Here is a 14,574-nt window from a genome sequence, read left to right on the forward strand (position 1 = left end):
TCTGGGGGCAATGATGTAGACTACGTTAGAGGCTGTTGTAAGTCGATTTTGTTTAGATAGATACTATACCAAGGTGGTTCTATTGATTCATAAATATAAACTCTATTGTTAATATTTCTAAAGCCGTGAAGAAAACTTGATGAAATTGATTTAATTAATAAACGTTTAAAACAAATTCATAAAACTTAGTTCAAACACTCATTCATTTCTCTACATTTATTGCCATTAGGTTCTTTAATATAAAATTATGTTTACTTAAAACTATAAGTTGATAATTTCTTGAGAATAACTTTGATGGGCGTCATATGTTTAGAAATATAAATGGCCTATCACCTCCATGACATCAGTGTATGTTGTTAGAACTGCGATTGAATAGTATTTCATTATCATTATAAGAGTATACTTTATGTATAATAACATGGCCGTCCTTGTCTCATTGTCTGTTATTACTTGACGTGCAAGGTCTCTGTATTCTAAAATATAATCTTAGAAGATTGAATCCCTCTCATTATATCTTACTCCCATTGTATTCTCTCTCTCTGTCAGAGGAAACTGCGATAGTCTTCGACGCTATCTAGTGGTAATGATGTGGACTACATTAAAGGATAGCTCGGTGATGACATCGTATGACTATGTAGTATCAGTTGGTTAATACTTAATCGATGAGCAAAATTTATTTGTTCATCTTTGGCGTACACCTCCATTATTATAGAGCAATAATTTTTAATCCTCGAAGTATAACTTAATGTTTTTAATATTAAAAGTCTGATTCCCCTTCTTCCTTTTCGTAATTCTCTGATACGGGGAATCAGACTTTTTAATATTTCCTGTTCAAGTTATACCTTCTATACGAAGGTAAAGACACAAATAAGTATTTGAAGACTATTGAAATGAAACTTTATCTCAATCACTTTGGTACGAGCCAGCAGAACGAATTTCCATTCCGGGAATCTTAGAGTTGTATGAAATCAAATGGAACTTTAGATTGAGAGCGTTTGTTCTATTTGAGGAAGACGAATTCCTTTTCAAGGATTTTCTCGGAAATAGGGTTGCCATAGGAACTCGGTTATCAGAACATGTTCAGTAAAATTCTTTTTCAGATTTCCATTAAGGTAAAAAAGTGAGACCGAAAAGAATGGTGGACTTAAATAATTGTATAGAGAAACGCAAAATAAACAACATACATACATATAATAATGTCTTTATTCTTAACAGAGGTAGACAGAGCCAACTGATTGAAAAGCCACGTTCAGCTGTATGGCTTAACGATGGAATAAATGAAAAAATATCATAATTCGATTAAGAAGGAATAACGACTTAAAAAATTGTTATTATTTCTATGCTTTACTTCAATTTGAAGTAAGACGTTATTAATGTAGACACAATTTTCATATTGTTAACTTCTCTTGTAATAAAAGCGAAAGTTTTAAATGCGTCAACGTTAAAGTGAAAATCGCCATAAAGTCAGTGAAAATAGCTACTCAAAATATTAACGGTGACAGTAAATTTTAACTGTAACTAGTTCACACAATAAATAACCACGAAACTACAGACTTTCTTATTTTAATCTGGTAACCCTATGGCGACCTAATGCATATTGGAGATGGAAGTGACGCAAACAATGCAAATTACTTTTAAGTGGATCCGATTCAGGCTTTGAAATTTTCGCTTTGGATATTGATTGATCTGGACTGGAAGATTTTTAATGACGTGAAGAAAATTAAGTAAATGAAAATCATTGATTGATTTGACTTTATTTGTATAATACTGTATTTTCTCCTCTTCTTGATGTCCCAGGTAACTTTTAGGTACGGTGTAATGTGAGGTAAAAGGTATATTCGATAAGGTTTGGTAAATATGATGGTAGCCACACACATATGGATAACAATGTATCTCATAATGAATATCATAAAAAGTTCGATGCGCTCACATAACCATACCTCCTCAATAATATTACATTATCAATACACGTTAGAGAATTGCTCATAATCTTAATTTGTCGGGGTAGATTAACTCGAAATTCTCTATAAGAAGACTATTCATAATACACGTGTACCTATGAGTGTTCTAAAGTCAAAATGTTTGTCAAATATTCAAAATTTAATAGTGGAAAATTTTGGGAATATTAGTTAGTGCTTTTAAATTCCCAACGCTTTCGATTATCTTATACGAGCATAGGTTTTCGGTTTATTTCATCTTTTAGTTTTTTTTATGCTTTTTTGTGGTCGAATTTGAGCAAAAATTAATTTAGTCTTACGAAGGTGTCTATTTCGTAAGTTCGGACTATTAAGTATAATATATTCTTATTCAAAACAGGCGAGACGAGTAATTAATCATTCTATATTAGCATATCGTAAAATGTCAAACATAATTATTTTTAAATAACGTCGGCTTCAAAATGCCTCTAAAAACGAACTAGCAACCATTTTTTCCGTACGGTGTGGATTATTTCTAGCATCATTGTCGATCTTAAAGTCAATTTTCCACAGATTATGGAAATGTAAATAAAATCACTTGACTGACTTATTTCACACTAAAACTAATTTATTGCCTTGACAAATGAGTGGGCCAAATTGCAAGTTCATTGACACCATCGACTCGTCACGATCTGCGATCTAAGCAGGTATAGATATGCACAATTTCTTTGGACAGCGGACTTTTTTGCATAACTGTACATATCTTTGGTAGGTACAAATATTCTTACTTTTTGTGCGCTTTGTACGTTGTCATAAAGACAGTTTTTTTTATCCATAGTTCATTCATAGAAGACCTCATCGGATGCCATGAAAAAAATAGGCAAGGGTGCTCTTTAAAGTTAGATATTTCGCTTAAAATATTCAATTGTAATAATTTTATTCTGTTTGTAATCTTAGTGAAAATCCATTAGATTTCAACAGGAGTTCCCCAAAGCTTTCGGCTTACATTATTTTAATCCTCAAAAAATTAATTGTAAATCTTAATAATTCTTGTTTTCAAGGCTAGGAAGGGAGGTACTAAAATATTATCTAACGGAAATCTAATTTACTCAAAACATAAATCACGAACTCAATAAACTCCTGCGCAGCACAAGCATAGAGAAAGTACCTATAAAGGAGTCGTTAGTCATAACTTTTCACAACAGGTGGCACCAAGGTATCTAAATCACTGAGAATTCAATTAATACGAATGAGTTATCCACAGTTTATATATCGTATCTTATATTATTGCATCGATTTGTGCAACGAAACGATACAATAAATCAAATACACGTAATGCAGTTATGTCTTCATCGCGCTAGATTGAAGATTTTAATATTTTTCTCAGTAGTTTCCGCGTGCTATCATAGTATAATGAAACGTGACTTGTTTCATGTTCATAGCGGTAGGTACTTGTAAAAGATGTACAGAGGGCTGTGTAAACTAAACATACTTATAATCACGTCTATATCCCTATTGGAAAGCCAGAGCCAAGTTTTGAAAAGGCCGTTGCTATTGCTTAATGTTGATATTTAAATAGTGACAGGCCCATAACCTACAAGAAGAATCCCCAGTTTATATCCTTTAGTCGCTCTTCTGTCACTTCAATCACTTGTCTTATCGATCTCTCTAAATTATGATTTTTAACTTTAAATTGTACGAGTATAATTCTTTTGCAAGAACATTACAAAATTGATCGTCGTATTTAAAGTTTATTCTGTTTGTTTTTCCTATTATCAAGATGACCACACGGAGAGTTGAATATCAGTTTCCAAGTTCCAAATCGCAGATTTATTCTGATATTAAATTTCATACTTCCAAAGAAACAACCAAAGTCACGGATCTGATAAGCTACTCGATTATAAAACGCGTGACGTTCCTTCTGTTGTACATTTTCTTTAATCTACAGCACGTTTGATAAATGTTGTTGCCAAGGCTATCTCGTGATCCAGTAATTACAATTTTTCAGAACATTCTATTCGACTCTGCAGAGCTATTGTGGTCGTGAGAATTATCTTGCCTTGTCTTACAACAAACAGGTGGTTCTTTAGTTAAAATGATGAGTTACCTTGACAATAGCTTAGAATTAAGGTCGCTTCGGGTGTACTTCCCATGTTTTATGTCATGGCATTAGTTATGTAAATAAATTTATATGATGTGATATTATCTTCTGGTAGCTTTATTATTATGATTAAAACGGGTGAATTGTCCCACATTTGTGCTTTTTTTTATTTTTGGTCCGACATACATTTGATAAACATAATTTTGGTACGGTTTCATGAAACAAAGTATGTATGTAAAAAAGAATACAGCTTTCTTTCCAAAATTTTAGCCTCAAATTTAATGTCGGCCTCTGTGACGCAGGGCATTATGAGAATTGAACTTTCTCTGAAAAGTCTAGGTCTTGGATTTATATCTGTATTAGTATTATTACAAAATCGTTAAGTTAGTATCTCGTTACACAAGACTCAAATATGTAATCTGTCCCGTATATATTTACCGTACGCAGTCAAATCCGCGTGCTAATATTAAACAATAAAATAACAATTCAATGGTTGTACATCAACTATGAGAAAATGCGTGCAATAACATGAAGCAATGCGTTAAACACAGTTCCTGATGCACGTGGGCTGGCATTAAGTACGCGATGCTCATATTGGGCGAGTAAAGGTCGAGTGATAGTTGCCCGATTTTAACTGATGTACTTTATTATTTAATTTAATGTGATACAAATTTCCTGTAATAATTAATAAGCTTTCACTCTTTTACTACTATGTTTAGTGTCATTATGTTACTCACTAGAACAGTAATATCAATATAAGTAAAACTTCATTTCTAATTATACAATTACAAACCGTTATGAATTTAACTATTTTGTAATATGGATAATGTAACTTTTAATGACCTGGTAATTAGTCACCTATGAACTCTGCGTGACGCAGTATTCAACCTAATTCTTCATCAACTTGATTAACAACTCTTTTACCGATTCGCCAAATCGGCCAAATCTTTTATTATGCAAACTGTCATGATAATATATGTTACCGAAGGTTTCACGTCTCTATTCTCCGATACCAAAAACCTAGAGAAATAGAGAATTTTCAAAATGGGATACAAGGTATAGCTTATCATCAACATAAATATAATTAAACCTACTACCGCTTCCGAAGTGCTAGTACTGAAGAACAAACTTTTTGAGGCAAGGGTAAATAAGTACCTTAGCTCATCTAAGATGAGATGAAAACCTGCTTGATGGTAAGCAAGATGAGTCATCTTGCTTACCATCAGGCAGGTTTTCATTAATCTCACTCAAATAAAAAAAAGAAAATCACTAGCCTAGTGTGAACTAATCTCGCGTTTTACGATCGCAATCAGCGGTGAAAATGAAAAACGTGAAATTCCATTCATCGCCCACTTCTTCTTGTGGATGTTATAAAACAAACTCATAATGGTTGCTGTGCACGAGCATCGCAGTTTGATGCAAACGTTTTGTGTTAATTGGTTTATACAACGTAAGGCTGGTCGGTGTGTAATAAATGGAATTATGGTGGATAATGCAATGGAACATGAGGAGCCCACCTAGTGAGAGGTTACTTGTGTTTAGGCTAGGTATTCTTACTATTATAGCTTAGGTTAGCTGTTAATACATACATACATTTAATCACGTCTATATCCATTGCGGGGTAGACAAAGCCAACAGTCTTAAAAACTGAAAGGCCACGTTCAGGTGTATGGTTTATGATGGTAAATTGTAAATCATTAAAAGTAATGCTAAATAATTCGTACTTCCGTAGTATTTTCTTTTTAAACTTATTACATAAATACATAAAATCGCGGCTGTTTCCCGGAGGGGTAGGCAGAGACTATATTTTTCCACTTACCATTAAATCAGCATTCCTCTTTCGCTTCATCTTAATAGCCTTTGCATGCAAAATTATCGTTTTAGTAATTCTTGACTTGACCTATCTCCCTCCAGGACATCCATATTACATACATAAAATCACGCCTTTTTCCCGGAAAGGTTGGCAGAGACTACATCTTTCCACTTGCCACGACCTCTGCATACTTCCTTCGCTTCATCCACAATCATATTCTCTTCATAGAAGCTCAGCGGTTTCGGGTACTCTTGACCTGACCCTTTGCCTGGACGTATCCATATTACAATTACCGAATACTACAGTTTGATTTTAGGTATTGTAATATGGTGATACCCACACTAAGGAAATGGAGATATGAAAATCATAGGCATGAAATTAAACATGAAACTTTAATATTGCGGATGGAATAAACGATGGAAATATTTAAGTTTAGGCAAACAAGGGGACAGAGAAGCTATTACGAATTGAGATTTCGAAGTTATTTAAGCTTTAGGATCTTTACTTGTCTTTCAAGAGCGTGGGAATAATGTTGAGCATTTAGGTATACCAATTGTACAAATTTATGCTATGAACAAAAAATTAAGTAAAAAACGCTTTAAGAATGAGACACTCTTATAAATAGCTAGGTAAAAAAATAAAAAAGGAAAAATTACACAGATTGATTCGGGTTAGCCTTGAAGTAAGTTCGAGACTTGTATACGATATTCTAACTCTATGATACCATATTTTTTAATAAAATAAATATATAGTATAAGTAACGTGCCCACAATGTTTTCTGGAGGAATGACAGATAACGAGACAAGTAAACAACCATAGCACACCATTCAAACAAACAGCGCGCAGTCAGATTAAAAAATTCATTGAATTATAAAAGCGACGCTTTGGTTTGTTCGATATTTTTCCCAGTTAAGTTTTTCCCCCCTTGACTGTGACCTTTAAAAAGATCATGACACACACATGGGGTAGACAGAGCCAACAGTCTTGAAAAGAAAGGCCACGTTAAGCTTTATGATAAATAGTGACAGGTTGCTGTGATTATCTGTCATAGCGCATCGCCTACAAGAAGAATCCCAAGTTTCTTAGCCTATCCCTTAGTCGCCTCTTACCTTTTTTTTTAAGATTTTTATAATATTTTTACTTTACATTACATAAAACAACATTTATGAAAAACCACATATTATTATGTCATTGGAGAGTAAATTAAAGAACAATAATAATTTCCAACGCTTTAATTTACTGCCGAACGTCAATAAAATAATAATAAAAATTTTATTTCCTTGACAATGTAAGTACTTATAAGCAAAATATGTCGCGTACAGTCGTAAAGAAAATGTATGGAAGATTCATATGTAGGTACTTACATTATTTGCATTTGTACTCTACAGTACCGGTCATTGACACGAAGCTAAGCATACGGACCACTTTGTAATACAAATGTGACACTTAGGTATGATGGTCAGATTATTAGTTCGATGACTGTCGGAGAATGAAATATCTATTTTTCGATACTAATTAATGTCGATATAACTTTTTTCTAACTACCTTACCCCACATTTTTAATTTTTGACGCATTTAAAGTTGCACTATTCTTTCTCTGGGAGAGTAACATTATTAACTCAATTATATTGTTTGTGCGGAACTAATACACTTAAGGTGAATTCACACCGAGACAATACCCGATAAAATAAAAAAGTTAAATTTTAGTCGCTCTATTAAAATTTCCTCCGGTGTGAAGTAACCCTTAAATTTCATTAAATTTTCACACACCTCTTCTTATTCTATACGTGATCCATGGAAAAGATATGAAGTGGTCCAATTCTAAAATGCCGGGAACCACACGACGCTACTCGTATAAACCATTAGACATAATCCCAGCACTACCTGCGTAGCCGTTTAGTAACCACTTTGTTTACACACTACATAATCTTAACTTAGATAAAACATGGTTACGGTTGGAACATTACACAACTTTATCATAATCGGGTTAGATACCTCGTCCCTAATTACTTAGGTCGTCTGCACATGCGTCAGTAAGGTAATAATTAACTGGATAATGTTAACAACGGTTAATATTAACTAAACTTAAAGTTGAAATTACTTTAAAGGTTATTAGGTAAGCTATAGGAGATATAGTGTAAAATTTCATACGCCTAAAGTTAGGTTGATTTCCTAACGGTGTCAAATAATTAGACTATTTTGGTGAAAAAAGGGTTTACATCACTCATAGTGTCAATTAATATTCAGTTACCTACTTATCTCGTTTTTTTGGAAGTTCGCTGAAGGTAATAAGTATGTTTAAAGTCAATCACAAAATAGCCTAAAGTATTCCTGTATATGTATATACAGGATTTTTTTTACAGTACACGGCTCACTTACCAGTTTTAATTAGGGTAAATTTTTGATACACTTATTGGTTTCCGGCAGTGCCGAGCCGTGAATAACAGTAACACCCGTCCAGGTAAAACCTCGGATTTCCATTTCACTCCCGAAATACTCGAGGGCGATCGTGAATTATTAAACAGGGGAAATTTGTAAATTATTCACCAGCGACCAAAATACTTTTCACTTTGGAAACGTAAATTATCGGTTTTTTATAATTCCATTTCCTATGGAAATAAAGCTTCCAGGAACACAAATTGATCATAATTTTTATTTCATATCGTAAAATTTGAGTTCTGTAATATGTTTATATTTTATTTGTTTTTATTAAGGCACATTCACATTTTATCAAAATATAACAACTTTCGTTGAAATTTCTTGTGAAAGACAATAAAACATGTACATAAGAAAAGTCTTAAAAACCACCCAACCAGGAGACGCGTTACAAAATCAAACAACATCTCCTTTAACATAAGTACTTCTTGAAAAATAATCCACTTGTTTTCGAATTTTACATATAAACAGAAACGCAAATCATAATACAAAATGATGAATGATTATTCTGTACTTACTAAGTAAGTACAAAGACCAAAGCTCCTACTTTTTTCTTAGGTTTCATTAGAGTTAATTAAGGAAAAATATCCATTAGTAAATGTAATTAACTGCCAAAAATAGCAACTTCCGATAATAAGACCAGTTCCACATATTTTTTCCCCTTGAGAAATTACGCGTTTTCTACGAATTTCTTTTTTTTTTTTGCTTTACACGTTATACTGTCTAAAACTGATATTAGTGTTTAATGTTGGCGGGCGTTAATTTCATTACAGTTTTTATGACGAAATAAAACATTACAATGGTTCGCGCGGCTGAAGGGTCGTAAAACTGTAATAAACAGTGGGTTGATGAATAACCATTTATGGGGTATTTAAGTTAGTGGATATAGGTTTGTAGATTTCGCTGGAAAAAAAAGATAAATAACCTGTATCGAATAATAGGGGCATCTGTATGAGTCTATGACACCTGTTTTTGACAATTCACACACACACATAGTTTATCTAGTAAAAAAAAGTTTGTGAAATGAGAAACAACACACTTTCCATTGTAAGCAATAAGTTTTTGTATTCTTTCATAATAAAAACACCACACTGAAACAAGAATATAACAGATTTTTCAAAGATGATGAAGGAAAAAATAGCATAATGGTTGCAGATCGTACTAATATAAATATAATTAATAATTCCTATTTCATAACATAATCACAACTGTTACCAAAGCTTCGAAATTAAGAAATATAAAATGCAGAATTTAGGGTCGTGCAAGTTATATCATCAAATACAGCACAAAACATGCTGTCAACACAATTTTAATTACCTGTTCGTATGTGGGCTATCGGGCCAACTATCACTCAGTAATTATAGTTATCACTTGGAAGATATAAACAGACGTATAAAACCTAATTAATGAATTATTTCTTCGAAGACTTGATGATATGATGCGACGTCTAATTAAGTGATCTAATTATTTGAATCTCAATTCAATCATTAGGCCATTTGAACGTGGCCTTTCAAACTTTTCGAGACTGTTGGCTCTGTCTATCCCCTAAGGGATAAAGACGTAATCATATCAGTATATACTTATGTGCGCACTACTTGATAATGCAAAATTTTAAACTCAAGGTCGGGAAAGTTGTAGCAACATAAAATACATACATACGTATATATGTACATAAAATCACGCCTTTTTCCCGGCACAAAATAGCAGTAAATAAACAAATATCCTGTCTTAATTATTACCTGTCAAGTGATTATTGCCATACAGAAAAACCCAATTTATTAATGATTTCTACGAAGACTAAGAATAGGTAGGTGATATGATATGGCGCCTGACAGCTCATATGTCTAAACATGTGACTGTACAATAAGTAAACTGTTTCTTAGAATAGGGGCCGGATTTGGGAAACCTTCGAAATTTAATGAATAGAACTTTATTTTTCCTATTTCTGTTCTTTTAACGAGTGCTCTTCAAAGAAATGCTTCAAAAAAAAATAAGGATGTTTTTCAAATATTATAATGGAAATTTTTAATGTTTGCAACATTCTTAGAATAATATATATTTTATGTGTTGATGAATTATATTTATGTTATATAACATTTGTATCATATTTGAACAAATAAAATATATTTTTTTATTACACACCCACGGGAAACATTTTGATGCACTGTACTTCTGCCTCTTAAATGTTTAAACCTATTATGATGCAGTTTGTTTTCACAGAGAACCTCTATTTCAGCAAATTAATTTAAGCTATTTGTGACAAAAAACGGACAATAGATTAACCTAGTACCTAAATAAATATATATATATATAGGAATCAACAACTCATTTTATAATTATATTATATCATTAAGGAGGTGACTTACGTGTAAATTTTTAATTTCCAGCATAATTTGGAATACATATTTTTTTTTTTCTATATTATACCATTTCTTCTCAAAAATCTAAATTTCCTCTTCCATTCCAGATGGCGTAGCGTAATGGAGGGGGAGTGTTCCGAGGGAGTGGAGGGCTGGCTGCTAGTGAGGGTGCACGTACCAGAGCTGAACGTGCAGAAAAGCCTGCAATTCCCGAGGGACCAGCTCGTTTGGGACGTCAAGCAGCAGTGCCTAGCCGCCTTGCCTAAGGTACGGTACTTTAAACCTTATAATTTAAATATACATTATAAGGTTTTATATTTATATATTATTAGGTTTCATCTTACTATAAAAATCCGAACTATATTTTTGTTTAGATTTCTATGGAACTCACCTTTTACACCGGCTATAAAATTTACTGCTTTATTTCATATGCAAGTACCAAGCTGATCAAAATTATGTACTTGAAAAAGGGTACACCATCTATTATTTGGTCTTAAGCCATCACAGCTGGATCAGCTTATTTAGCTTACAAAAGACATGATGCCCGTAAAATACATTACTTTTTTCTAAATTTCATTTGATAGTGACATGCTTTATCAAAAATAAAATAATATAGTAGTTACCAATATTTTTATAGAGATTTATGATACTAAGGTTGTGTCATGCAAAGGAAAGACAGAAGCAGATAACAGATAAGATTTATTGTCAATGAAAAATAATTTCTTTACGCAGTGTAGGCTAAAACAGCAATAAAAATAACAATTAATCTTTTCAGTTGCAATAAGGGTTTTTTTTTACAAAAAGAACTTAGTCGTATTTGAAATCGATTCCATTTAAAAGTTCAAACTACAAATCCTTATAATGATATTTTAAAGATGTCTTCTCTCACTAAACTATGTCTTCATTTTCATTTCTATTTGAAGACTGCCGTGAAAACGAGTTAATCTTATTTTGAAATATTTGCTATTTATTTGAAATAATTACACATATAGCAAATCAGGGAATGGTAAAAGATAAAATTCGCATAAGCATTAATATTCGCGTCCGACCCAAATCAGAAAATCAAAGCAAAGAAAAATAAGTCAATAAAGATGCTAGTCTTTTTGATCTTTAAGATTTCCATCTTCATTTAATACATAAGTAATTATTCTCATAACTTAACCAGATATAGGTACACTGCTTAGTGAAGCAAGTAACATTACTTACAAAAAATATTTGCACATCTAAATAAACGAAAATATATCCGATCTAATGAACCGGTTAAATCTTTTGAATCGCCGACTGTTAAGTCTTCACACTCATAATGCTCTTAATACTTTCTGTCGGCAAGTGCATTACGAATTGTGTGTAATATTTGCTCAGAAAAGTGCAAGTCTACACGTGGGAAGCAGTGGGCGGAACAAGTCAAGACAAGTCGGAGGACCGTCGTAAATCGCAATAAACGTTACAATAAAACATCATCGGAGCATTCTGGGGGCAATAAATATGTCTCCTTTGCCAGCCGCTGTATTACATGAATATTGTTATTTTTGAATTGAATGTCGCAAGCTGTGCAAAGGAGGAGTTGCTACTAATAAACTTCTATTGAAATAAATCTATAACAAGGTGTTACACTAAAACAAATTGAAAAACCCAAGCTAGCCCATTCATAGTTCATCTGATGAAATCAAATTGAGAGAAAATTTGAAAACGAATACTAACAATATCATACACTTTATTCGCTTCAACGTAGAATCAGATATTTCACGCTTGTAAAATTTGTTTTCAAACAAATGACAGTTACGCCAGTGAGGACAAAGTGTTTTACGCCGGCATTCTATCAGGTGAATCTCGGAAAAATCACTCGACAATCAAACAGATAGGTACCCACAAACCAGTTCTCATGTTACCGTTACGTGGAAGTCATTTCTTAAAGGTACTCGCTTCGGTCACGCTTAACATTCTCAATTGGCACATTTGCGCTGTTGTTAGCGCTAATAGCAAGAATATTAAAGTCAAATCTAGAAGAAATATCGCTTTCAATTATTGTTTCGGTTAAAACTACTACTGCATTCTTAGCTATTTGCTTCAAAGCTCTGAGTCCGTATACAGCTATATTATGATAAAATTTTAAACAATACGAAGCAAATAAGTTGAATCTATAGACTAACTTGACACTAAAAGATGCTTTCAACCACATACAGTAGACTGAAATATTGACATTGATATTTCCGATATGTAATCTTAACTCTTTTTAAGTATAGCTTAGTTATAGTAGAAGCCTACCTTGTTTATGTAAATTTTGTAGATCTGAACAATCATATCTAAGTAACGAACCGTATCTTTATTTAGAATTTTAAATGTAAGTTTATGTAAATGATATGTATGATATTAATTAAGTATTGTATATTGTTTTCGGTGGTGATTCGACGCAATGCCACAGGTGGCCACTTGGTACAGGGTATGTGAAGTTTATAATGAAATGTATAGCCTGTGCAACCCCGTTATATAGGCTTTTGGGATTGCATGAATCATTTGATTCAAATTGACTCCCGTCGTTGCATGTTCTTCCCTATTTATTGCATGGAGCATTATTATCTATGTCCCAGTCATAGAATAGACTATTTTATTAAAGAACTTAAAATCCATTAACATACCCTAGATTATCTTTATGCTTTACGGAAGTTATTAATACCAACAAGTTATATGGCAAGTTGGTATTTTTATATTATGTTTATTACTATGGTGTATATCCATTATATGTTTAGCCGTGTGTGTTTATTAATGTTCTTATTTATAAGTTACCTTTGTACAACATTCATTACAAGTCATATTTTTAACATTTTTCCTAGTCATATAATTGCTATTTCATTTTCTTAATCGTAATACTTTATTACATATACTAGAACTTAAATGTTTGGGTTATGATTATATAATTTACTTTTTGTGTCCGATAAACGTTCAGATTAGAACAACAATAAAAATATACCTATAACATTACATAAGACAAGTATTAAGCCACCTTTGGTTTTAGTTAGTTAATCATGAAACATTAAATCCGAATTTCTATAAGGTTGATCGATCATTTAAAAACTTAATTTAAATTACTGAGATGTTAAAATTTTCAATAAAAAAGAAATCCAAGAATTGTTTAATTCCTCGAGGTAAAACAAAAATTTGCAAAGTCGTTAAAAATATCTATATTTTATGCCACTCGTGTGCGGTAAGTATTGCAAGAAACTCCACTATTGCAATTTACAGAACATTATGTCATTGGTCACGGAGAATAAAAGCATGTGCGACCATTGTGCATCATGTTCGATACTATTGCTTGGGCTGTTAGCGAAATTGCGTTCTTGTATGACGAATCTTCTATAATAGCTGGAGAAAGGCCACGGATACAATCGTATGTAATATTGTCATTATGTTATGGCTTAAAATAATTTGAGTTTCTATGGAAGTTGTTTTCTAATAATGGTAAATTTGCTGTTACATTCATAATTTTTGTTAGAGAAATACTTAATGCTTTCAATCATGTTCGATCATAACTTTTGATTTCTATGATATCTTATTAAATTTTGTTGAACGAGGAAAGAAAATTAGAAATATGTAATTTTGTTTTCACCTTCAGCCTCCATAGCACGGTCCACACAACGCTGCTACTATTGCTGTATCGTTTTTTAGGATGACGCAAAAACGGTACAGCTATAGTTTTACGCGCGATAAAAACGGCGTCGCGCGAGTCATGCCTTCTTGCCCCGTAGGGCAAGAAATGGTTAATGATGCTTTATTCCGAAGGTAGTAGTAGTGTTACTTTTTCAACACTTTTGTCAACTATAGGTTGAGAATACAGGGGTTATTCTCAATTTATAGTTGGTTGGACCTTGATTGAACTAAGCTAATTTACAAAAGTACATCATTGAATAGATGTCGTGTAGCGCACCGCCTTAAATCACATGTTGTCGTGAC

At 32.6% G+C, this 14,574-nt stretch overlaps 1 protein-coding gene across 4 annotated transcripts in view; it reads left to right on the forward strand.

Moving 5' to 3' along the window:
- LOC106134546 (SH3 and multiple ankyrin repeat domains protein 3) overlaps positions 1 to 14,574 on the forward strand; it is a 119,252-nt gene that overhangs the window by 13,394 nt on the left and 91,284 nt on the right. For 3 of the 4 annotated variants that reach the window (XM_060944878.1, XM_060944880.1, XM_060944881.1), the window contains exons 2-3: positions 10,734 to 10,893; positions 13,049 to 13,066. In XM_060944878.1, the coding sequence (XP_060800861.1) occupies positions 10,747 to 10,893; positions 13,049 to 13,066 (165 nt within the window). In that variant the 5' untranslated portion in view covers positions 10,734 to 10,746. The remainder of the gene's footprint in view (positions 1 to 10,733; positions 10,894 to 13,048; positions 13,067 to 14,574) is intronic. The other variant, XM_060944879.1, reaches the window with a different exon arrangement.

The sequence above is a fragment of the Amyelois transitella genome, chromosome 6 (genome assembly GCF_032362555.1).
Source record: "Amyelois transitella isolate CPQ chromosome 6, ilAmyTran1.1, whole genome shotgun sequence".
In the NCBI taxonomy this organism is placed as follows: domain Eukaryota; kingdom Metazoa; phylum Arthropoda; class Insecta; order Lepidoptera; family Pyralidae; genus Amyelois; species Amyelois transitella.